The following is a 27,386-nucleotide window of genomic DNA, read 5'->3' on the forward strand; positions in this document are numbered from 1 at the left end:
ATGTTCTTCCAACTTTTCTTCTTCCTGCTCCTGCAGCTGCCACTCTCTGTGGGCAGAGAAGAAGGGAACCCCTGCCATGCAGAAAGGACTTTCAGCCCCACATACTATAGAGATGGGGATCTGGTTATTGGAGGATTTTTTCCTCTACTTTTACATGAGTTAGACAAATTTCCATATTGGAAAAAATTTTGGTTTCACCCTAAGGATATCATAAAACATCATCAGTAAGTATTTATTCAGTTCTTTTAGTTAATTTTTTCACTTGTCAACTCAACCAGTTATTTTCTTCCTTGATGGTGTACAATCTCCCATTGGAAAGTAATGGAAAAACAACAAAAAAAAATTGTAACAGATAAGTATAATCAGGCAAAAAAATTTCCATTTTAGTTATATCCAAGAATGAATGTCTTATTTTAGAGATACCCATCACCTTTCTGTAAGGAAATGTGTGTATTCTTTATAATCAATCCTCTGCACTGCTCAGAGTTCTTCAGATTCTCAGATCATTTGCTTTTATAATAGTGCAGTTAAATTATATGTTGCTTTCTAAGTTCTTTTGTCTTCATACTATCTCAGTATATACAAGGCTTCTGCCATTTCTGTGAAATCATCTTTCTCCTTTTACTACGGCTCACATATATTCCATTATATATGCAGATCAAAATTTGTTTAGCCATTCCCTAATCAATGTACAACCTCTTAATACTCAGATATTTTCCACTCCAAAATGAATATATAAATATATGAATGTATATACAAACACTTATACATATATTAAACACCAAGATCCTTTATATTATCTTTACATTATTTTAGGAATTATTTGGTCATAAAGTGTCTAAAATTTAATAACATTTTGGTAATACATACAAATTGCTATCCAGAATGTCAACATTGACACTATTAAATTCCTCTCACAGTTGTTTCTTTTTTCCAAAGTTACCAATATAATGGATATGAAGTAGAAATTCAGAGTTGCTTTTACTCCCTTTTTGCTGATCATTAGTCATTTGTAAATTTTTAAATTACTTTAGATTATTTGGAATTCTGATCTGAAGATCTACCTATTTAAATCCTTTGAAATGCATCAATTGAGGAATGGCTCTTGTTTTTTACAAATTTCAATCAATCTCTTACATATCTTGGAAATGAGACTTTTAACAATATGCTACTTGTATTTTTCCAGTAAAAATCTCCACTTGTTATCTTAGCTACATTAGATTAGTTTTTGAGGAAAAGAATCTTAGTCGTTTGATATAATCAAATATTCTAACTTGTTATCTTTGATCCTCTATGCCTCTAATTTGGTCATGAACTATTCCCCAGCAGATAAATATGAAAATGAATATATTCTATATTTCTCTCATTCATATCTGATATTATTTTTAATAGCTAGGTTAAGTATCCCACTGGAGAGTACATGGGGATATAATTTAAGATGAGGATCTTTACCATATTTCTAAAAAATTGTTGTCTAATATTCACAGTAGTATTTGTCTTGCTTTCTTTTATTAGTCATTGAACTCAATTGCCTCAATTTTTGGAAATTCATTTACTGACTTTGCAAAGAATTCAGGTCATTTTCACAATAGATTTTGGATATCACATGAGAGTTGGTAGAGAACTGCTACTCTGATGTAAGTGTGATGATAAAGCTGGTTGAGGGTAGAAAGAGAGTCTCCAATACAGCCCCTGAGCCCTTGAGACCAGATAGGTTTTAATATGGTCAAAGCTCTGGCCTCTGAGTCCCTGACAGTAATAAAATAAAATTTTCAGAATATAAGACTGAGGCAACAGGTGAGACTCATTCATAATTGTACCTTCATTTGATGGAAAAAATTCTCCATTTAAAAATTTCAGTTTCCTTCAAGGGGGAAGAATAGGATGAAAAATATTTCTTATTCCTAACAATCTCCTTCCTACTGTAGGTGGCAGCCCAAACACTACTATCAGGTCCTGGCCTTGATGTTTGCTGTAGAAGAGATCAACAGGAACACCAAACTGTTACCCAATATAACCCTGGGATTCCACATCTTCAATGCCTATCACAATGATGACAGAACCTTGGAGAGCTCCCTGGTGTGGCTGTCAGGCCAAGGACCAACCATTCCAAATTACAGCTGTGAGAGGCAGGGCAAGTCTATAGTGGTCATTGGAGGAGCCACTTCTGAATTGACTGTTTCCATGGGAACCCTACTTGAGCTCTACAGGATTCCACAGGTAGGGAGTTATAGCTTCAATTTAGCCTATACAGCTTAGAGGACACAGAAAGGCTTTAATGGCTGTACTACTTGAAATTCAGACTCCAAAAGCTTGGGGGAATCCTAATGTCTAATTCACCTGTCAGGTACATCTCAGTGAAGTGAAAGGAAACTCTTCGTATAAAGTTGAAAAAAAATTCTTCTTTTCATCAATTCTTGTAGGAAGCAGCAAATTGTCACCTACAGAATTTGTGAAACAACGCAATTAAATGCAAATACTTGTTAAATATCAAATATTTTCAATTCTCTGTGCATGGTGCTATATATACAAAGAGGTTAAAAAGTCAGAAAGTGCAGACTTTATATCTTTTTGAGCTAGGTCAGGTTTTATGAATTACATGATCCCTTAGGTAGAGGCCTGAATGATCAGAAGTACTTATAATAGGTAGATATGAAGAATTACACCATTCTAGGAAAAAGAGGGTGAATATAGTGGGTGGAGAAAGGAGGGTTAAAAAAAAGACATACATAGAATGCATTAACCAAGCTCATGTTTGGTTCCTATTCAGGTCACCTATGGTCTCTTTGATCCACTCTTGAGTGACCCACTCCAGTTTCCTTCTGTCTCTCAGTTGGCCCCCAGGGACACCTCTCTTCCTCTTGCCATGGTTCAATTAATGATGCATTTCAAATGGACCTGGGTGGGATTGGTTGCCTCAGATGATTCAAAAAGTGAGAAATTCCTAAGAGATCTTCAAGAAGAAATGGTCAGAAATGATGTCTGTGTCGCTTTTATATACAAGGTCTTTACTGGGTTGACAGAGGATAAACGCTATCATTCTTATTTTCTCAAAAAACTATCTGATTCTACAGCCAGAGTGATTGTAATTTATGGCAATACAGATACACTATTGACCCTGAGGTTTAGTGAGGATCCTCATACCCTTATATACAGAATGTGGGTCACCAGCAGTCACTGGGATATTGCCAAAAAACCAGGTTATGTCTATTTTGACAATTTCCATGGAGCTCTGATATTCTCAGAGCAGACAAACAACATTCCTGGTTTCAAACATTTTCTGAAAACCATTCACCCTGCCAAATACCCAGAGGATATCTTCCTTCAGAACTTCTGGAACTCAGCTTTTGGATGTACATCTAAAATTGGAAAAGGAGATGGAGCTGTCTGTTCACCAAATGCTTCCTTGGACACACTGAGATTGAGCTATTTAGACATGACTATGTCAGTCCAGAGTTACACTGTTTACAATGCTGTGTATGCTGTAGCCTGGGCACTTCATGAAATGTTCTTGGTGAGATCGGAAATGGAATCCAATAGCAATGGGAGCAACTCAGGTATTTTGGAAGGTAAGATCTCCCCTCAGGTACTGATTTTCAAATATCTGACTTTGGGTACTGTTGAATTCAGAAAGAGTGACGGGATTAATAACTCAGGTCTCCTCATTTGTCAGTGAGGAACTCTGTAGATTCTAAGCCTAATATGTCATTTCTGGACATTTCATAGTTATCATCATTTTGTTTACCTGATTTAAGATTTAGGAATGAGAATCAAACTCAGCTGGTCCCTTAGAGTTTTGGGGAAGTTTTGTGGGTTGTCATTACTTCTCTAATTCATGAATGAGGAATCTGAGGTAAACAAGGTTAACTTACTTACTAAAGGTCACAATGCTAGCTAATAAGTATCTGAGGCCAAATTCAAAAATATGAAAATGACTCTTTCTGACACATGAACTCCAGACTTGGGCTTCAACCAATTTTACATCTAGCTGCCCACTGAAGGTTTTCATAGGGAGGTTATGACCAGCAACACTTCCTGTTCCACGCCTCCATCAGTCTAAGGATGTCAAAGCCAGGTGTCTTTCCTCCCCCTAGCAGGCTTAGTTACTCCAGAGCATCATGGTACAACAGATGGACTCTTTGTTTTGAAGTCAGAAAACCTGGGTTCAAAACTTGTCTCTGAAATTTTTTTTGCCACTTATCATTGAACAATCCCTTGACTTCTCTATCTTTCATCTTTAAATAAAAAACATTAGATTAAAGGACCCTATGTGTCTTTCCAAATGGTGATCTAGATCTTAACATGAGATTTTGTCTCAAAACAGAGTTTTGTATTGACTTTTCAAAATAAATACTGGAGAATAGGAATTTCTTTTAGATTTGTCTTTCCTCTCCTGCACTGGCATAATGAATAACCTACCCTGTAATACCCATAATAGATGCTTGTTCAATGGAAAATCCTCTTTAACTATAATCTTGGATTCCTGTTTCCCCTTTCTCTAATTCACCCATTATAGAGTTGACAATAAATCAACTGGTAATTTAAATTTTTCTATTATATGACAGTAAATATACTACATAATGGAGATCTGAAGACAAAAATGTATAAATTCCATACTCTGGTGTACCTACCTATTGGGATCCAGATATGAACTAACTTTGAAAGTATTGTTGATGTATTCAAAAACTGACTCTTGTGAACAATATGCTCATGTACCAAACTAAATGATTGATTACTTAAGCCTTGTAAGAAAGTCTTAACTCTGAGCTTATCCTATTCTGACCACTCCCTAAGTCTCCCTAAAGTTAATTGGATTTAGGGGTGGGAGGGGCTCTGAGTCCTAAATGATCTCAGTCTACACCTCTTTGATCTTGTGGTTGTTAACTGAGCCAGTGTTGAATTCTCTGCCATGTCACATGCTCATCAACTACCTCCCATCACCCATTCATTGACTCTCCAATAAAATATTGGAGACATGTATCACTCTCTGTTTCCACAGTCAGAGGAGCATGTAAACTGGAGTCCATGTTGTTGAACTCTTTGTCTCTGAGTCTTTCTTCCTTTATTGTGTTCCCTCTAAGTTAAAACCCCTCCAACTATTTTCTCTCAGTCTTCAGCTTCCCTTCTCAGATGTTCATCCGCAAATGTATTAATTTTTGGGTGCTTGACAGCAACACTAACAATGGAGAGGACAACATAAATATATCTCAGCATATATGTGTGTGCATACATACACCCACCCATTTGGACATGCATGTATATATTTATATACACCTTTCTATTATTGAATGGGTATGTATTATGTATATATTCAAAAGAAATATATAGAACATAAATATAGAGAACATATTTTCTATATATGTAAAATAAATGTAAATAATATAAAAGCAAATACAAATACATCCAAAGGAATTATTGAATGAAGACAAAAAATAATCTTCCTAAAGAACATCTAACCATGCTACTCTACTGATCCGATAGATTATACTTTTGTGCAAGAGCCATCAATGGTGTGATGGAGCCATGAGAGAAAGAGGTTTTGCAGGACTTGTGGACCAAGATGCAGGGCTGGAGATATAGCTCTAGATATCCATCAAGAGAGGATTCCACTTAGCAGAGCTAAAGTTCAGATCTCCAAAAACCCTTCCTTACTGATCACAAACTGTATGCTCCTAGGGCACTGAAATTCAAAATGAACAACAGGATAGACCCTGGGAACCCTCCTTCTGGACTCAGACCTAAAGGTATGCCCCCCAATAGCCAGAACCCTAGATCATTTGGATCTAAGGGGTAGGCAGAAGTAAGGTCCCAAGACCCATCCCCTCCAACCCAGAACACTGAGCCCGAGGCAGCAGCAGGAAACTCAGGGCCGGCAAAAGGCCTCAGGGCCAGCTATTCTGAAGGCCGCATCTTGAAAACAACCTGAGCCAGTTGTGGGGGGAACCAATACAGAAGGCAGGGAAACAGAGAGAGATGGGGGGGGGAGCCTGTAGCCCCCTGGATGGATCCTTCTACCTGAGTCTCATGGAAGGTCCCTGCATCAGGGCACACTGGGTCCAACCCAGCTGAACTTAATCCTATCTGGAGCCCTTGGAGCTCTGGGAAACCATGGCCCCTCCCCCCTTAGAGTGCAGGATCTTCTGGAAGAACAGTAACCCCAGAGCCGGCAAAGGCACTGAAATACCTTGAGGACAGTGCTGAGCAATGCTCAGAGCATGGAAGTAAGGCAGCGGAGTAGCATTGGGAGGGAACTGAGAGCAGTAACACCAGAAACACCAGCAAACCCTGGGCTTCCCTGGGAAGACAGAGCAGCTGTGGAGAATGGACAATTTGCCTGGGGCTAAAGCCTCTGAATATCAGACAGATACAGGAAGAGCCAGTCCTCCTCACTCAGATAGAGATGGCAAACAGTGCAGAAGTAAAAAAGCCTCAAAACACCAAGAAAAAGAAGAAGAAGGGGGAGACTTTGGACACATTTTATGGAGCAAAAATACAAAATAAAGAGGAGATAGAAAAGGAAACATAAGCAAATGCTCTGAAACCTTCCAAAGGAAATGGAAACTCTCCACAAATTCTTGAAGAATTTGAATCCAAAATGATCAAAAAGATGGAAGCCTTCTGGCAGGAAAAGTGGGAAATAATGCAAAAAGAATTCAGCAATCTGAAGCATGAAAAAATGCAACTTCAAAATCAATTTGATCAAACTGAAAAGGAAAACCAGGCTTTAAAGGTCAGAATCCGGCAACTGGAATACAATGATCTTGCAAAAGAGCAAGAATTAATAAAGCAAATCCAAAAGACCAAGAAATTAGAAGAGAACATAAAATATCTCACTGACAAGGTGATAGACCTGGAAAATAGAGGAAGAAGAGACAATTTGAGAATAATTGGACTACCAGAAAAGCCAGAAATAAACAGTAAACTCGACATCATAATACAAGATATAATCAAAGAAAATTGTCCAGAGATTCTAGAACAAGGGGGCAATACAGGCATTGAAAGAGCTCCTAGAACACTCTCTACACTAAATCCCCAAAAGACAACTCCCAGGAATGTAATTGCCAAATTCCAAAGCTTTCAAGCAACAGAAAAAATCTTACAAGAAGCCAGAAAAAGACAATTTAGATATAAAGGAATGCCAATCAGGGTCACACAAGACCTTGCAAGTTCCACTCTGAATGACCGTAAGGGATGGAACATGATTTTCAGAAAGGCAAGAGAGCTGGTCCTTCAACCAAGAATCATCTATCCAGCAAAACTGACTATATACTTCCAAGGGAAAGTATGGGCATTCAACAAAATAGAAGACTTCCAAGTTTTTGCAAAGAAAAGACCAGAGCTCTGTGGAAAGTTTGATATTGAAAAACAAAGAGCATGGAATACCTGAAAAGGTAAATATGAAGGAAAGGGAAAAGGAGAAAAATGATATCTTTTTCTTTTACTCAAACTCTCTTCTATAAGGACTACATTTATATAAATCTATGTATATTAACATGTGGGGAAAACATAATGTGTAAATAGGTGGAAAAGAAAAACCAAATAGAATAAACTTTTTCACACAAAGATTCACATGGGAAGGGGAGGGTAAGAAAACTCCTATAAGAAGGAGAGGAAGAGAGTTTTTACTTAAACCTTATTTTCAGGGAAATCAACTCTGAGAGGGAAGAACATCCAGATCCATTGGGATCCTGAATTCTATCTTACCCAACAAGGGTAGGGAGAAGGGAAAACCAAGGGGAAGGGAACACAAAAAGTGAGGGAAGGAGAGGGGGGAGGGAAAGGGAACAAAAAGGGAGGGGCGAGAAAGGGAAACATATCAAGGGAGGGGACTAGGGGGACTGATTTAAAGTAAATCACTGGATTAAAGGGTTAGAGCTAAAGAAGAAAGGTTAGAATTAGGGAAGGATATCAAAATGCCAGGGAGGACACAAGTGACAATCATAACTTTGAACATGAATGGGATGAACTCACCCGTAAAATGTAGAAGAATAACACAATGGATTGGAATCCAAAACCCTACCATATGTTGTCTTCAAGAAACACATATGAGGCGGGTTGATACTCACAAGGATAGGATTAAAGGATGGAGTAAGACCTTCTGGGCCTCAACTGATAGAAAGAATGCAGGAGTTGCAATCATGATATCTGATAAAGCCAAAGCAAAAATAGACCTGATTAAAAGGGATAGGAAAGGTTATTATATTTTGTTAAAAGGGACTTTAGATAATGAGGAAATATCACTAATCAACATGTATGCACCAAATAATATAGCACCCTAATTTCTAATGGAGAAACTAGGAGAATTGAAGGAAGAAATAGGCAGTAAAACAATATTAGTGGAAGATTTGAACCAACCATTATCAAATTTAGATAAATGAAATCAAAAAATAAATAAGAAAGAAGTAAAAGAAGTGAATGAAGTCTTAGAAAAATTAGAATTGATATACATATGGAGAAAAATAAATAGGGACAAAAAGGAATATACCTTCTTCTCAGCACCACATGGCACATTCACAAAGATTGACCATACACTAGGTCACAGAAATATGGGATACAAATGCAGAAAAACAGAAATAATTAATGCAGCCTTTCCGATCACAAGGCAATAAAAATAATGATCAGTAATGGTACATGGAAAACCAAATCTAAAACCAATTGGAAATTAAACAATATGATACTCCAAAATCGTTTAGTTAGAGAAGAAATCATAGAAACAATTAATAATTTCATCGAGGAAAATGACAATGGTGAGATATCCTTTCAAACCTTTTGGGATGCAGCCAAAGCAGTAATCAGAGATAAATTCATATCCTTGAGTGCATATATTAACAAACAAGGGAGAGTAGAGATCAATGAATTGGAAATGCAAATAAAAAACTTGAAAGCAAACAAATTAAAAATCCCCAGAAGAAAACCAAATTAGAGATTTTAAAATTAAGGGAGAAATTAATAAAATAGAAAGTGATAGAACTATTGATTTAATAAATAAGACTAGAAGCTGGTACTTTGAAAAAACAAACAAAATAGACAAAGTACTGCTCAATCTAATATAAAAAAGGAAAGAAAAAAAGCAAATTAATAACATCAAGGATGAAAAGGGGGATCTCACCTCCAATGAAGAGGAAATTAAGGCAATCATTAAAAATTACTTTGCCCAATTATATGGCAATAAATACACCAATCTAGGCGATATGTACAAATATATACAAAAATACAAACTGCCTAGACTAACAGAAGAAGAAATAGAATTCTTAAATAATCCCATATCAGAAAATGAAATTCAACAGGATATCAAAGAACTCCCTAAGAAAAAATCCACAGGGCCCGACGGTTTCACAAGTGAATTCTATCAAACATTCAGAGAACAGTTAATTCCAATACTATACAAACTATTTGACAAAATAAGCATAGAGTGAATTCTACCAAACTCCTTTTATGACGCAAACATGGTACTGATTCCAAAACCAGACAGATCAAAAAGAGAGAAAGAAAATTATAGATGAATCTCCCAAATGAATATAGATGCAAAAATCTTAAATAGGATACTAGCAAAAAGAATGCAGCAAGTGATAAGAAGGGTCATCCACCATGATCAAGTAGGATTTATACGAGGGATGCAGGGCTGGTTCAATATTAGGAAAACCATCCACATAATTGACCATATCAACAAGCAAACCAACAAAATTCACATGATTATTTCAATAGACAGAAAAAAGCCTTTGGTGAAATACAAATCACATTATTATTTCAATAGATACAGAAAAAGCCTTTGATAAAATACAACATCCATTCCTATTAAAAACACTAGAAAGCATAGGAATAGAAGGGTTGTTCCTAAAAATAATCAACAGTATATATCTAAAACCATCAGCTAATATCATCTGCAATGGGGATAAACTAGATGCATTCCCAATAAGATCAGGAGTGAAACAAGGATCCCATTATCACCTCTACTATTTGACATTGTACTAGAAACACTAGCAGTAGCAATTAGAGAAGAAAAAGAAATCGAAGGCATTAAAATAGGCAAGGAGGAAACCAAGTTATTGCTCTTTGCAGATGACATGATGGTCTACTTAAAGAATCCTAGAGATTCAACCAAAAAGCTAATTGAAATAATCAACAACTTTAGCAAAGTTGCAGGATACAAAATAAGACTTCATAAGTCATCAGCATTTCTATATGTTTCCAACACAGCTCAGCAGCAAAAACTAGAAAGAGAAATCCCATTCAAAATCACATTAGACAAAACAAAATACCTAGGAATCTATCTCCCAAGACAAAGACAGGAACTATATGAACACAACTACAAAACACTCGCCACACAACTAAAACTAGACTTGAACAATTGGAAAAACATTAAATGCTCATGGGTAGGACAAGCCAATATAATAAAAATGAACATCCTACCCAAACTTATTTATCTATTTAGTGCCATACCCATTGAACTTCCAAAAATTTTCTTTACTAATTTAGAAAAAACCATAACAAAGTTCATTTGGAATAACAAAGGATCAAGGATATCCAGGGAAATAATGAAAAAAAATACAAAGGAAGGGAGCCTTGCAGTCCCAGATCTCAAACTATATTACAAAGCAGCAGTCATCAAAACAATTTGGTACTGGCTAAGAGACAGAAAGGAGGATCAGTGGAATAGACTTGGAGCAAGTGACCTCAGCAAGACAGTATATGATAAACACAAAGATCCCAGCTTTTGGGACAAAAATCCACTATTCCATAAAAACTGCTGGGAAAATTGGAAGACAGTGTGGGAGAGATTAGGTTTGGATCAACACCTCACACCCTACACCAAGATAAATTCAAAATGGTTGAATGACTTGAACATAAAGAAGGAAACTATAAATTAAGCAAACACAGAATAGTATACATGTCAGACCTTTGGGAAGGGAAAGACTTTAAAACCAAGCAAGACATAGAAAGAGTCACAAAATGCAAAATAAATAATTTTGACTACATCAAATTAAAAAGGTTTTGTACAAACAAAACCAATATAACTAAAATCAGAAGGGAAGCAACAAATTGGGAAACAATCTTCATAAAAACCTCTGACAAAGGTTTAATTACTCAAATTTACAAAGAGCTAAATCAATTGTACAAAAAATCAAGCCATTCTCCAATTGATAAATGGGCAAGGGACATGAATAGGCAGTTTTCAGATAAAGAAACCCAAACGATAAATAAGCACATGAAAAAGTGTTCAAAATATCTTATAATCAGAGAGATGCAAATCAAAACAACTCTGAGGTATCACCTCACACCTAGCAGATTGGCTAACATGACAGCTATGGAAAGTAATGAATGCTGGAGGGGATGTGGCAAAGTAGGGACATTAATTCATTGCTGGTGGAGTTGTGCATTAATTCAGCCATTCTGGAGGAAAATTTGGAACTATGCCCAAAGGGGACTAAAAGACTGTCTGCCCTTTGATCCAGCCATAGCACTGCTGGTTTGTACCCCAAAGAAATAATAAGGAAAAAGACTTGTACAAGAATATTCATGCCTGTGCTCTTTGTGGTGGCAAAAAATTGGAAAATGAGGGGATGACCTTCAATTGGGGAATGGCTGAACAAATTGTGGTATATGTTGGTGATGGAATACTCTTGTGCTAAAAGGAATAATAAAGTGGAGGAATTCCATGGAGACTGGAACAACCTTCAGGAAGTGATGCAGAGTGAGAGGAGCAGAACCAGGAGAACATTGTACACAGAGACTGATACACTGTGGTACAATCGAAGGTAATGGACTTCTCCATTAGTGGCAATGCAGTGTCCCTGAACAATCTGCAGGGATCTAGGGGAATAAACACTATCCACAAGCAGAGGATAAACTGTGGGAGTAAAAACACTGATGAAAAGCAGCTGCTTGACTACAGAGGTTGAGGGAACATGTCTGAGGAGAGACTCTAAATGAACACTCTAATGCAAATACCAACAACATGGAAATGGGTTTGAATCAAGAACACATGTGTTACCCAGTGAAATCATGCATTGGCTATGGGAGAGGTGAGGGAGAGGAAGGAAAAGAAAATGATCTTTGTCTCTAATGAATAATGCTTGGAAATGATCAAATAAAATATTGTTTAAAAAAAGAGAGAGAGAGGATTCCAACGGAATGTCCTCGGTTGTTGGCAGTTTGAGCTGACAGGGGAGGGGCTTTTGACTTTGTCTCTGACAGGGAGACACACACTCTCTCCCTGGAGGTTTGAAGCTGACTAAAAGACTATTGTGAGGCTGATTTGATTTTTTTTTGTTTTCTCTGGCTCTGAACAGTTGAAGTTGACACTGAAAAGAGAAACTTAGCTTCTGGGGATTTGGTCTCTGTCTTCCTCACTCTGAGCAGTGGAAGCTGACCAGGAGAGAAGCTTTTGAGTTGGTGGTCTATAGGAGAGTTGAGCAGATCAGGAGAAACTTAGAGACTTTGAACTTTGTTTCTTTTTCAGGTTAAGCTGAGAGATCTGGCTGATTTATGAAGAATAAGAAAGAATATTTTGAACTGCTATTGTCCTCCATCTTTCTAACTGTCTAAGAGTCACACTTGTCACTCCCCAAACCCTCAATTTTACCTCATTTACATTAGGGAAATTCCTCATCCCTCTTACCTCAGATTCCCATCCTGTTATCCCAATAAACTCCTTCACTGAGAAAGCAACTAGAGTATCATTATAGTTCAACTCAAGAGGGAGGGAAGGAGCCAAAGGCTTCAAGAAGATCTGGGAGGTAAGGGAGGCAAAAGGGAGAGGTTGGTTAAGGGAGGGAGTGATGGAGGAAGGAGGTTAGGAAATAGATGGATCCATCAGCAATCAGTAAGTAGGGATCAATAGGCAAACCCCAGAGTAAACCCCAGGGTAGTCCCTTATAAGCAGTGTCCCCTATGTACCAGCATCTCTGTGTGGCAGCATCCCTCAGCATTTCTGTTCTCCCTCCATTACAAATAAGCAGGCTTAGGTTTCTGTGGCAGCCCTCTCTACTCAAAAGCCAGAGAACAACAGTCATTGCAAAGAGAAACAGCAATTTCCCCTCAGTTTATCATTCTCCATTTCAAGCAGTAACAGTTTCCTCTCTGCTTACATTTTTATTTTAATGGCTCCACAGAGCCTTTTAAAAAAATTGAAATAATTGGAATTGAAAGTTCTTTCTCTCTACTTTTAGCTTACTGAGCTGATTTCACATTATAATGCTTCTTTGAAAAATCATATATATATATATATATATATATATATATATATATAGTGTGTGTGTGTAAAGGATATAGATAGATAGATAGATAGATAGATAGATAGATAGATAGTGTGTGTGTATCCATATTGTTAATTAGATAGGTGACATCTTCTTTTTATTTTTGTGTATATATATATATATATATATATATATATATATATATATATATATATCCCTCCCTCCTCTCCTCTACCCTTCCACTGGATATTATATGTGTTCTTGATCAGAACATATTTCCATTGTGTTGATGTTTACATTAGGATATTCATTTAGATTCTATATTCCCAATCATATCCTCCTCCGCCCATGTAGTCAAGCAGTTATTTTTCTTCAGTATTTCAACCCCCACAGTTTTTCCTCTGAATGTGGAGTCAGTACATTACTTTCTGTTGATGTCATGTTAAACAATCTGCTAGGTGTGAGGTGATACCTCAGAGTTGTTTTGATCTGCATCTCTCTGATTATAAGAGATTTAGAACACTTTTTCATGTGTTTATTAATAGTTTTGATTTCTTTAACTGAAAATTGCCTATTTATATCCTTTGCCAATTTCTCAATTGGAGAATGGCTTGATTTTTTGTACAATTGATTTAGCTCTTTATAAATTTGTGTAATTAGACCTTTGTCAGAGGTTTTTTTTATGAAGTTTTGTTTCTCAATTTGTTACTTCCCTTCTAATTTTGATTACATTGGTTTTGTTTGTACAAAAAACTTTTTAATTTGATGTAATCAAAATAATTTGTTTTGTGATTTTTTTCTAATTCTTGCTTGGTTTTAAAATCTTTCCTTTCCCAAAGATCTGATATGAATACTATTCTGTGTTCACATAATTTATTTATAATTTCTATCTTTATGTTCAAGTCATTCACCCATTCTGAGTTTATCTTGGTGTATGATTTGAGATGTTGATCCAGACCTAATCTTTCCCATAAAGTCTTCCAATTTCTCCAGCAGTTTTTATCAAATAGTGGATTTTGGTCCCCAAACCTGGGATCTTTGGGCTTATCATAGACTGTCTTGCTGAAGTCACTTACACCAAGTCTATTCCACTAATCCTGCTTTCTGTCCATAGCCAGTACCATATTGCTTTGATGACCACTGCTTTATAGTATAGTTTAATATCTGGTACTACTAGGCCACCTTCCTTCGCATTTTTTTCATTATTTCCCTGCATATCCCTGATCTTTTGTTCTTCCAAATGAACTTTCTTATGGGTTTTTTTCTAATTCAATAAAAAGGTTGTTTGGTAGTTCAATGGGTATGGCTCTAAATAAGTAAATAAGTTTGGGTAGAATGATCATTTATATTAGGTTACCTGATCCTACCCATGAGAAGTTAATGTTTTTCCAGTTTCTTAAATCTAGTTTTAATTGTGTGGAAAGTGTTTTGTAGTTGTGTACATATAGTTCCTGTGTATCAGCAGATAGATTCCCAAGTGTTTTATATTATCTAGGGTGATTTAAATGAAATTTCTCTTTCTAATCCTTGCTGCTGAGATGTGTTGGAGATATATAGAAAAGCTGATGACTTATGCTGGTTTATTTTGTATCCTGCAACTTTGTTAAAGTTGTTGATATTTTTCCACTATCTTTTTAGTTGATTCTCTAGGATTCTTTAAGTAGACCATCATATCATCTGCAAAGAGTAATAGCTTGGTCTCCTCATTGCCAATTTTAATACTTTCAATTTCTTTTTCTTCTCTAAATGCTACTGCTAGTGTTTCTAGTACAATGTTAAATAATAGAGGTCATAATGGGCATCCTTGTTTCACTCCTGATTTTATTGGGAATGTATATAGTTTATCCCCATTGCAAATGATGTTGGCAGATAATTTTAGATAAATACTATTTATTGTTTTCAGGAAAGATACTTCTATTCCTATACTTACTGGTGTTTTCAATAGGAATCAGTATTGTATTTTGTCAAAAGCTTTTTATGCATCTATGGAGATAATCATATGATTTTTGTTGGTTTGCTTGTTGATATGGTCAATGATTTCCTAATATTGAACCATCCTTGCATTCCTGGTATAAATACTACCTGATCATAATCAATAAACCCTGTGATCACTTGCTGGAGTCTTTTGGCTAGTATTCTGTTCAAGACTTGTGCATCTATGTTCATTAAAGATATTGGTCAATAGTTTTCTTTCTCTGTTTTTGACCTGCCTGGCTTTGGAATCAGTAACATATTTGTGTCATAAAAGGAATTTGGTAGAACTCCCTCTTTGCTTATCATGTCAAATAGTTTGTATAATATTTGGATTAGTTGTTCTTCGAATGTTTGATAGAATTCACTTGTGAATCCATCAGGCCCTGGGGATTTTTTCTTAGGCAGTTCTTTCATGGCTTGTTCAATTTTTTTTCTGATATGGGATTATTTAAGAATTCTATTTCTCCTCCTGTTAATCTAGGCAATTTATATTATTGGAAATATTCATCCATATCACCTAAATTGCCGTATTTGTTGCCATATAATTGGGCAAACTAGTTTTTAATTATTGCCTTAATTTCCTCTTCATTGGAGGTGAGGTCAGCCTTTTCATCTATGCTACTAGTAATTGGGTTTTCTTCTTTCCTTTTTTTATTAGATTGACCAGTACTTTGTCTATTTCGTTTGTTTTTTTTTCAAAATACCAGCTTCTAGTCTTATTTATTAGTTCAATAGTTCTTTCACTTTCAATTTTATTGATTTCTCCCTTAATTTTGTAAATATAATTTTTCTCATTTTCTAAGATTTCATTCAAATCACTTACCTCTTATTTATTTTTTGATTTGATTCATCTAAATTTGATAGAGGTAAGTTCAGGTCCCCCACTAGTATAGTTTTACTATCTATTTTGTCCATGTGAAGATTGGATTTAGCTATCTCCTAATTGTAACAATGAAGATACTTAGCTCTTTTTTATTGTGAAGACAAAATTATAATCTCCTGATTGTAACAATGAAGGTACTTAGCTGTTCCTTTATAGTGAAGCTAGAATTTTAAACTACAATATATTTTTAGATTTTTACTACCAAAAGGTGTTAAGTAACTACAAAGGGTGAATTAACCAAAAAAGTGTTAAGTAACTACAAAAGGTAAATTTACCAAAAGAGGTGTTAAGCAACACAAAGAGATTATAATCTAACTAGAGAAGGTGTGAACTAAAGAATGGGCAGTGCTGGAAAAAAATCTAAACACAAAAGGTGAGAACTAAACAATGGGCAGTCCTGGAAAAAAGTGTCTGATATGATTGGTAGACGTGAAATGTAGGGGAGGTGGCACAGGAGTAAAAGATATTTAAAAAGAGCACCAAAAGGCAGAAGGAGATCATTTGGATTCAGACATTCAGACATTCGGATTCAGACATTTGGACAGTAACATTCAGACATTGGGACATTTGGTTAGATTCAGAGATATTTGATTGAGAACTCTGACTCAAAGATGGACTGGAGGAACTGGATCCCTGGAGGAACATGCAGGAGACCTCAGACTGCTATCATTTAGATGGTCACTGTTGGTGAGAGAAAGGCTGACTTAGTGGCCCCATATTGCTGGAGGCATGAAGCCTCCAGGAAAGGTCCATCATCTTGAGACTCTCTTCCCTTGATTAAAGTTTACTATTTCTAACAGGTCTTTCTCTCTCTCTCTCTCTCTCTCTCTCTCTCTCTCTCTCTCTCTCTCTCTCTCTCTCTCTCTCTCTCTCTCTCTCTCTCTCTCCCTCTCTCTCCTTTCCTTAAATATCTCCCCTCTATTATAAATAAACTACCATAAATTCCATTTACCTTAGTAATTCATTTTGGGATTCAGAAATTAAATCCCTGGCGATCACCTAATTAATATATTCAGAGTCCAACCACAACTAACTTTAACATCCTTCAACTCAACTAGTTTCTCCTTTAAAAATCTGGATGCTATACCGTTTGGTACATACATATTGATTACTGATATTTCCTCATTGTCTATACTGCCTTTTATCAGGATGTAGTTACCTTCCCTATCCCTTTTAATCAGATCTATTTGTACTTTGGCTTTCTAAGATATCATGATTGCAACACCTGCCTTCTTACTATCAGTTGAAGCCCAATTGGTTTTACTGCAATCTTTAATTCTAAACTTGTGAGTGTCTAGCTGCATCAAGTGTGTTTTTTGCAGACAACATATGGTAGGATTTTGATTTCTAATCCACTCTCCTTTTTGTTTTCATTTTATGGGTGAGTTCATCCCATTCACATTCAAAGTTATGATTGCCACTTGTGTATTCCCCAGCATTTTGATATCCTCTTCTAGTTCTGGCCTTTCTTCTTTTGCTATATCCTGTTAAACCAGTGGTTTGCTTTTAATCACTCCCCCTAATCCCCACCCTTAATAAACTTCCCGTTCTTCCCCCTCCCTTTTTGTTCCCTTATTTTCCCCCTTTTCCATCTCTTTGTTATTTACCATATCATGTTTCTCTTGATCTTTATGTTTGGATATCAAACTTTCCACTTAATTCTGGTCTTTTTTTTTTTACAAATACTTGGAAATCTTCTATTTTGTTGAATGCCCAAACTTTCCCCTGGAAGTATATAGTTAGTTTTCATGGATAGGTGATCCTTGGTTAAAGACCCAATTCTCTTGCCTTTCTGAGTATCATATTCCAAGCCTTATGGTCCTTTAGTGTGAAGCTGCCAGGCCTTGTGTGATCCTAATTGGTGCTCCTTGATATCTGAATTGCCTCTTTTGGGATCCTTGTAAAATTTTCTCCTCAGCTTGGTAGCTCTTGAAATTTGACAATTACATTCCTAGGAGTTGTCTTTTGATGATTTAGTGTAGATGGTGCTCTATGAACTCTTTCAATGTCTATTTTTCCCCATTGTTCAAGAACATCAGGGCAGTTTTCTTGGATAATTTCTTGTAGCATGTCAAGATTTCTGTTTATTTCTGGCTTTTCAGGTAGACCAATGATTCTCAAATTGTCTCATCATGCTCTGTTTTCCTGATCTGTCATCTTGTCAGTGAGATATTTAATGTTGTCTTCTATTTTGTCAGTCTTTTGACTTTGCTTTATTAAGTCTTGCTGTTTTGCAAGATTATCATTGGCTTCCAATTGCCTCATTCTGGTCTTTAAGAATTGGTTTTCCCTTTCAGTTTGGTCTGTCCTGCTTTTCATGGCTTCCAGCTGTTTCTCCAATTGGGAGTTTGTGTCCTTTAAAATGTTATTCTCTTTTTGAACTATTTCCTACTTTTCTTGCCAGAAGGCTTCCATGTTTTGATAAGCTCTGATTTAAATCCTTCAAGAGTTTGTGGACAATTTCCATTTGGGGGGGGGGGGAAGTGTTTGGTGCATTTATTTGTATTTCCTCTTCTATTTCCTCTGTAGCCTGTTTTTTACCTCTGAAAAATTATCCAGGGTCAACCCCTTCTTCTTGCTTTTCTTGGCATTGGGAAGTTGTTATTCCCAGGCTCTGTTTGCCATTGCTGTGCTGGTTTCTCCTTCATTTTCCAGTTAGAAATCTGAGCATGATGGACAGACACTCTGCATATGGAGCTAAGGAATAAGGATTTTGCCAGAGGCCAGATATAGTCTCTGAAGCTTCCACTGTTTGCCACCCCCTCTCTGTGCTATCTCCCTGCAGTCATCCATGGTCTCTGCTCCTCAGTCTCCTGGGGCCTCAGGTCTAGCTGCTCGCAGGGGTAGGTCCTCAGTGGTCTCATTTCAGTTGCCAAGGACCCAGAGGTGAACCTCACTCCCTCCTGAGGTGCCCCTCATTCAATCACTGATTGTAGCTCATGCTGGCTCTGACTCTGGCTCCATAAGTGGGGTGGGGGAGGGTGGATCAGCTCGCATTTTTGTGGAAGCTTTTTCACTCCCTTATGTTGTGGAAATGCCCAAATCCAATGTACCTTCAATGATGCACACTACTTTAGAGTCCCTTCATTCATATGAATTTGGACTTTTTTTGGCTTTTTGAGGTGGCCTGTATTGGTAGGTGGTGAGGAGAGGAAGAGTCCTGGGTGTGTACTGCCACCATGTTTACCAGGAATTTTCTGTACTATATATTTTAACACATTATATGTCATATCAAAAATATCCTGCTGGAGACTAAATGATCACTCTATAGCAAATATTAATAATATGGAAGTAAGTCTTGATCAATGATACATGTAAAACCCAGTTGAATTGCTAATTAGCTATGAGAGGAGAGGGAGGGAAGAATATAAATTATGAAACCACGGGAAAATATTCCAAATTAATCAATTAAATTTTTAAAAAATAACAAATAGTCTACTCTCTGTTCTCGGAATTTAGGATTGCATCCCCCAATTCTATGCCTTTGCAAAGGCCCTTACTTTAAACCTGAGATGTATTTCTACTTTATATCTGCTTCCTAGAATGTCTAGCTTCCTTAAAGTCTCAACTTATATTCATGATACTTGCAAATTCTTTCTTCATTTCCTAGCCAATCCTAGTTTTATATTATATATAAAAAGAACAGTGGCTGGTACATGTGAGGTGATATATAAATGCCTCTTCCTTCTGTCTCTGTTTGATAATTTGATATTTTCTTCCTTCTAGAATAATATGGTATTGTAATAATTAAAAGGGGTGTGATAAATATAAGAATTTTTAAAATTGTTGTGTAACTATTTATGTATATGTTTATAAAAATGTTAGTAGCTTCAGTAACTTTATTAAAGCAAGGTAGAGATAGAAAATAGGGATTTGTAAAAAAGGTAAAAAATATTGCCTGGCTAAATTCCCAAGTCTGGATCCAAGTGTCTCATTGAAGAGGGCATCCCACTAAAGACATGTGAAAAGCAGAAAGGCCATTGTCACTGACCAGAAGGGAGGCACCAAAGCCAATTTCCCCAAGCCACCAATGCAGAGGCCCTCCAGCACAGAAAAGAAGTCCAACACAGAAACACCTGCACAGCAGAATCCCAGTTTAAGCAAGAGCCACAAACACTGTCAAATGAATCAGAATGCCCTGGGCTGATACTTATCAGCAGTTTTCTCCATCTGACTTCCTGTCTCTGGTTTCTACTTCCTTTCACTTTCTGCTGCTCTATCACATCTCAGGATCCATTCAGAGTTTCTTACTTTAGCTGACATTGCCCAGAGGGCAGTGCCTGTGGGATCTACCTTCATCCTCTGAGGGGGTAAACTTTTATCAAAAGGATCCTCTAGCTCCTGACTGATTAAGTTCAAAGAGTGAATCATTCAAAGTACTTATTTGATTAAGTTAATAAAATTTCCCTTTCACAGTATTTTTTTCTGTTTCAATGTGGTTGCCTTCAGTTGAATGTAAACTCTTTTAGTGCAGATGCTTTTGATTTTCCTTTACTACTCCAAGGACCCAATCTATTGCCTTTTAAATAGTGGGCAATGAACAAATGTTTATGAGTGCTTGTTAGACTGCATTGGAAGGAGAATCACAAACCACAGGAGGACACTCTGCAGCACCTCCAATATTATGAACCAACATTCAAAGCTCTCTTTACATACCTCCTTTCCCAGCTCTATGCTCATTCAACTGAGAGGACCCTTCTGGCTTTTTTCTCTCTTCTCAAATATTTCTACCAAGTCCTTTTGATTTGGCCCAACCTTCTAATCTAGTGAGGCCTTTTTAGATCCTGATTCTGTTATCCAATTTATTAGGAATTGATTAGTTTTTGACAATTGAAATGTCTAATGATGGACTAATCCTAATTTTATCAAAATATTTGATAAAAAAAATTAGGTAGCCTAGAGTCTAGCACCCATCCCTGAGAGACTCACCTGTAGAACTTTTCATGTTCTTTTTTTTTTAGCTCCACTCCTTCCTGAAGAACATCCAATTTAACAACAGTGCTGGGAACCATGTGGGCTTAGCTGAGAAGAACTCTGTGGCAAACTATGATATTCTCAACTATGTGACCTTTGGTAATGACACTGAAGTTCTGGTCAAAGTGGGAGAGTTTATTTCTGAGGCTCCACTTGGTCAACAGTTCATTATCCAGCAGAAGGCAATAGTGTGGCCCAGAACATGGGGAGAGGTGAAGAATGATTGAAATGTTTGTTTAATGAAAGTTATAACCCAAAGCCCATTACACACCAGAATAACCACTAGCATTTTTCACAACTGGTTCAAATGGCAAAAAAATTCCCTTCAGAAGGCAGCTTGAAAATTAAGTTTTTCTACCAAATTCAGCTGAGAGGATGTTGAGGCAAGGGCACCAAGACAAATTCCTCTTTAGGTGGAGAGACTGAGAGACAGTGAGATTATACTATTGCATAGCTATGGAAGGGGGAAGCAAGAGAATCTCCCTCGTCCATAGCAGTCACTGAAAAAGGAAGTAGGAGCATTAAGAAACTTCTTATTAGAACTAATGATTCTTGATCAATGCCTGCTATACCCAGCAAAGTTTCCATGGTATCAAAGTACTCTAAGTAGTATCAGGCCTCTAAATATTTAGGATTCCTGGAAGAGAACCCTGTGTTATCCATATTCTAGTTCTAACTCCCATTAATGGGAATAACATTTCCCTTTTTATGTTGATCCATGTCCCACATTTAGAAATATAAGAGCTACCTTTACTATCTAAATCTCTTACTTCCACAGTTCATCAAAAGATGAAATACAGAGTCATAAATTCAAAAGATGACAAATCTAGGAATCATAGCATCAGGCAGAAGGCCAAAATCCCTGCTTAAGTCAGTACAAAGTATTCAGCCATTTGGAATTTTATGTGAGTGAAACAAAATTATTCAGAAAATAGAAGTTTGTCTAAAAGTGTATGATCTGTAGGGCAGAGGGAGGGATTTATTATTTTTATAATGTGACACAATCCCTTAATCATTCATCCATTCAGCTATGAATTCATTTCAAAACTATTTCTTAAGGATATTATTTGAGTTGAGTCCTGGGTTACAAAGATAATGCAAGAATCTTCCATGTGTGGTTACTTCCTCTTTGACTTTAGAAGTTGCATTTTAGACAAAATCACAATTGCTCTGAGATCCTGGCTAGAAAAAAAATCACATTTTAAGCTTAGGTTTAGGTCCCCACCCCACTTGACTTTCTTTTGCCTGCCTTGCTTGTTCATGATCAAGATTTAATTCATGTTCTGAGTAATACTTGATTCACCAAACAGCATATGAAATTCTAAATTTTGGAAATACACAGGCAAGGGAAGGTGCACGAAAAAGCTGACCTTTTCTTGAGACTGCCTTGTATCTAGGACATCTGCTGCAAAATGTGTGGAGATCTGGCGATTCCTATGGATTCTCTCTTCTCTTCCACATTGACTCAGGTCTAACTTTAGTCCTCAGTGATATAATGGAAAAAACATGTTTACTCTAAACATTTCACTTCCTGACAATTAGAATCTTTGGTTCTAAGAACTCCTTCCTTTTCTTCAAATGACAGATTTTAACTGATTCAAAAAGTTCATAGTCTCTATTCATATTTGATTCTGATTGAATGAATTGAACACTGTTGCTACTTCATAAATGTGATCACTTGTAAGTAGAAGTCAAAAAAAGTAACTGCTACACTTACAGTACACACTCACACAAACACAAACACATACAGACACATGCAGAGTGTGAAACATACCCAGAGAGAGAGAGAGATAGAAAAAGATATATGGAGGAAGGGATCCAAAGACACAGACAGAGACAGACAGAGAGAAATATTTGCTATGTCTCATACTAAAAGACTGGAGACTCAAACCTCAAATACTTCTTCTTTCTGAGGTTAGTATCTGCATTATCCTTTTTCAATACATTCCAAATGCTTTGCATGATAATTAGGTAGTTCAACAGGTAGAGTGAAAGCCAAGGGATCTGGAAGATCTGATTTTAAATCTTTCTTCTGACACTAAATGTATAACCCCTGCCACACCATTTAAACATTTTCCATTAGTTTCCTCATTTATAGAATGAGAAAGTGAAGGAAATTGAAAACCACTCCATTGTCTTTGCCAAGAAAAGGAAAAGAAGGTCACAAAGAGTCAGACAGAACAGAAATGTCTAAACAGAAATACTTCTACTAAAAAAAACTTAGAAAAAGGCTCTATTTGATAATAAATTCTAGTCACTAACATTATTTCATCTGTAAAACCTTTCATATACTAATTTAGTAGGGGATGTGGGGAGGGACAGACTCCACACACCAATTCATATCCTAAAAGCTTTTTCTGCTCCTTAAGAGGAAAGAAATAGAGCTACTTTGGTCTGGGGAGACTTGCATTTTTTTCCAAGGTAACTGGCTCAAGCTTTAGCACATAGGAATGTCATATCCATGAAAAAAGAGCATTAGTAGCCATTGCAGAATAAGCAGATTGTGTGCTTGTAGCTAACAACAAACTAAAATTAGATAACAAAGCACATTAAGACATTCATATGCTGACTCCAAACAACATCATTATGACTTGGATGCTATTTGTGTAGCCTCTTCCCTCCAGATGCCACAAGGTCTGTAGCCCAGGATTCCACATAAAAGCCCTGGAGGGAAAGCCTGTCTGCTGTTTTGACTGTGCACCCTGCCCACAGGGGCAGATTTCCAACCAGACAGGTAAGTCTGTGGAGAAACTCACAGCAAACACATTTACAGAGAAACAAAATAAAGCTGGATGGCACTCGGTTCATATTCTAGTAATGGAAAACCCAATTCCTAGGGAACATGATATGAAAGGAAATCCAGGAGAAACCTCAGAAAGATCAAGCAGATTGAGGGTCAAGAGGGATCAAAATTAGTGAGAGTTGGTGTATTGGAAGTCCACCAGACTGGAAATTTCTGACCCAGTTTTGTGTGGCACAATTACTTAGGGATAAACTTCTAGAAATGTCCATTGACACTGATCATTACTCTACATCACCATTACATTAAATAGGGCTTTAGAATTTTCAGAGGCTCTTTTCTCACAAGACCCCAAAGGCAAAATTTTACTCTCTTTGTTATAGTTGTATTGAAGAGAAAGAAAAAGTGACCAACTGTAGTAACACAGTTATTAAGAAGAGTTCAGAATCAAACCCAGAACACTGCACAGAAATCCATCACATTTTTAAATTAATCTCAAGTATTTCTCCTCAGTGCTTCCATGTATATTGCAGAATGCATGCCAAGAAGGCACCAATCCTCATCCATTACTCAGAAAAGTTCTTGCCTTTCTGTTGCTCCATAATCTTATTCAGGTCTAGATTTCTCCTCATTCGCCATGAGGCTTGGATCTCTGAGAAGAAACTTTGAATATACTTTGAAGAGTATATTAAGCTGTTGAAGCTCAGTAAACAGTCAGATATTTAGAAAATCAATGCCAACATGAGGAAAATGGGAAGTAATATAGACTATGGAAATAATCTGACCTAGAGCAATGTCTCAGGGGCAAAATCCTCTGTGAAGGAAGTTCTTTCAATAGTCTTGGAATGGAAAGTGTTTGGGAGGATGCCCTCTCTTCAGCAGTAAATCAATACAAGTGTTAGCTTTCAAAGTGGGGTCTCCTGATCATGGCTGGAAGATACACAAGACATTGTTTTTATAACCTGAAATGGTGGGAACTGGGCAGTGACCTGCCCATATACCCTGTTCATTGGGGGAAGGATCACTTGGTTCTTCTAAGTTACTGGGCTGGACAAGGATTAAATCTAAAAAGTTTTAGGACCCCTGCTTGCATGAGATCCCCAGTATGTCATACTGTAAGGGCGGAAATAAAAAGATATGAACTAAATTTGATTGTAGTTCCCAGGAATTATCAGTCAATTCCAAATGACTTTTAAGATAGTTTATTTACAAAAGGAGAAAGAATGTAAGAAAAAAATCAGAGAGAGCATATATTTATTTGGCGAGGTCTGAACCAGGCAGGGCTTAAAGGGAAAGAGTGAAGGGGGCCCAGAGGAAAATTAAATAATGGTTTTAGCCATGAGATCTCCTCTAAGACAGGATGTCTCCAGAACAAACCAGGGAAAGGAGTCAGCCTTTTTCACTCATCCCAGTGGTAGTCCTAATAGAAAATAGAAAGCAGTCCTCAGTCACAGCCTCTCCAGGGTACTTCAAGTCAACTTCAAGGTAAAAGAACTCCTCACAACAAATGCTTGCCACGTATAAAGATCATTTTTTCTCATAACTTCCTGTTTCTTCCTTCCATTTTTACATGGGTTAATTATAGTTAGAGCTTTGTTAAGGACTGTCCAGTAGCCAGGCAGTCGATTCTTATTCATTAATTACTATGGCACACATGGATCACAGTCCTCCCCATACTTAAGGTGTGTGTACAATTCTGGTGATTAAATATAAAGATGGGAAGGGAATAGTTAATCCCATCTTCACCATACCCAAGTGGTCATCCACATTCTGCTTAAAGATCTATGAGAAGGGGATAGCCGTTACTCTCAATGCAGTTCCCTAAATATTTAGACCATGCTCATTATAATGATTTTCTTCAGATAGAATCTAAATTTCTCTGTTCTCCATTTCTGGACTGCATCTTGTTTTGTCCTCTAAAAAGTCCTCTTGATAGCCCTCTCCAGTCAAATGGAGCAAAGATAGTCATTTCTCTAATATACGCCCTTTGAATACAAAGCATCATCTATCCTTTCTTATGAATATTTTTTGCCACAATAAATATGCATAGTTACATCCTTCAATATTCTTAGAACACTCAGATTTGAGATCCAAGCGAAGAATTTAAGAGTCATTCTGGTCAAGCCCAAAAGACATCTTGCCAACAGCTAATGACATATAGATACATCATCATAGATGTGCTCACCATCAACAGGAAAGACAAAGGAATCAAAACCTTTAAAAACTATATGGATTGAATCTTCACATAGAGTTCCAGAATAGCTCTAGAAAGACTACCTTATTGAATACAATTGAAATATTTTCCTGTGGGAAAAATCTATAAAGAATAGTTAGATACAGGATGAGAAGAGACACTTAAAAGATACAATGTCAACATCCATTAAATCATTTCAACAATAAACTGAATTTCTTTACTTTGAGACATATTACTATAACATTTTATTAGCTAGCTTGTATATAGCACTTTTAAAGGACTGCAAAACATTATACATTTGTTAATGTATTTAATCCTCATAACAATTGCATAAGGAAAGTGCCATTATTATGCCCATTTTACAAGTGTTGAAATTCAGAGGAAAGTAGTTAAATTGGAGAAGTGTGTGATATTATAATACAAACTTGGAGTCCACTGATAGGGAAGGTATGCAAACCTGCCATTCTAAGACCTTATTGTTCTCTTCAGACAGAGATCAATGCATGAAGTGCCCTGAGGACCAATATCCAAATAGGGAGAGGATTCACTGCCTCCCCAAAAGGGTGACTTTCCTGGCCTATGAAGAAAACTTGGGCATGGCCTTGGCCTCCATAGCTGCTTCCTTCTCTCTTCTCACAGCTCTGGTTCTCTGGGTCTTTGTGAAGCACAGGGATACCCCCATAGTCAAAGCAAACAATCGGGATCTCAGCTACATTCTCCTCTTCTCCCTTTCCTTATGCTTCCTTTGTTCCCTGTTCTTCATTGGCCCCCCCACTGCAATAAATTGCCTCCTCAGACAAACAACATTTGGAGTCATGTTCACGGTGGCCATCTCCTCTATTCTGGCCAAAACCATCACTGTGGTTCTGGCCTTCAGAGCCACCAGACCAGGTAGCAGGAGCAGGAGATGGGTGAGCTCCAGAACACCAATTTCTCTTGTTGTCTTTTGTACCTTCATTCAAGTCATGCTCTGTGCAATCTGGCTCCTGCTCTCTCCCCCATTCCCAGATGCAGACATACACTCTGACCCTGAGCACATCATCCTTGAGTGCAATGAGGGCTCTCTCATTGCCTTCTACTCTGTCCTGGGCTACATAGCATTCTTGGCCGTGGGGAGCTTCACTGTGGCTTTTCTAGCCAGAAACCTCCCTGACACCTTCAATGAAGCCAAGTTCATCACCTTCAGCATGCTTGTCTTCTGCAGTGTCTGGATTTCCTTCCTGCCCACATACCAGAGCACCAAGGGGAAGATGATGGTGGCTGTGGAGGTCTTCTCCATCTTGAGTTCCAGTGCTGGCTTACTAGGCTGCATCTTCATCCCCAAGTGCTATGTAATCCTTCTAGAGCCACAGAAGAACACCAAGAAGTTTTTAAAGAATAATCCAAATTCCTGAGACAAGAAACATTCAGAATATTTCTATATTA

General features: G+C 37.1%; 1 protein-coding gene across 2 annotated transcripts; it reads left to right on the forward strand.

The window, feature by feature from the left end:
• On the forward strand, nucleotides 1-27,355 carry VN2R604 (vomeronasal 2 receptor 604). Of its 2 annotated transcripts, XM_016433101.2 has the most exons (6): nucleotides 1-224; nucleotides 1,929-2,220; nucleotides 2,771-3,586; nucleotides 21,015-21,239; nucleotides 23,638-23,765; nucleotides 26,455-27,355. In XM_016433101.2, exons 1-6 carry the CDS (start codon nucleotides 1-3, stop codon nucleotides 27,353-27,355), a joined length of 2,586 nt encoding a protein of 861 aa, XP_016288587.2.
• Nucleotides 27,356-27,386: the final 31 nt, after the last annotated feature.

This window comes from Monodelphis domestica, chromosome 4, assembly GCF_027887165.1.
Source record: "Monodelphis domestica isolate mMonDom1 chromosome 4, mMonDom1.pri, whole genome shotgun sequence".
Taxonomy (NCBI): domain Eukaryota; kingdom Metazoa; phylum Chordata; class Mammalia; order Didelphimorphia; family Didelphidae; genus Monodelphis; species Monodelphis domestica.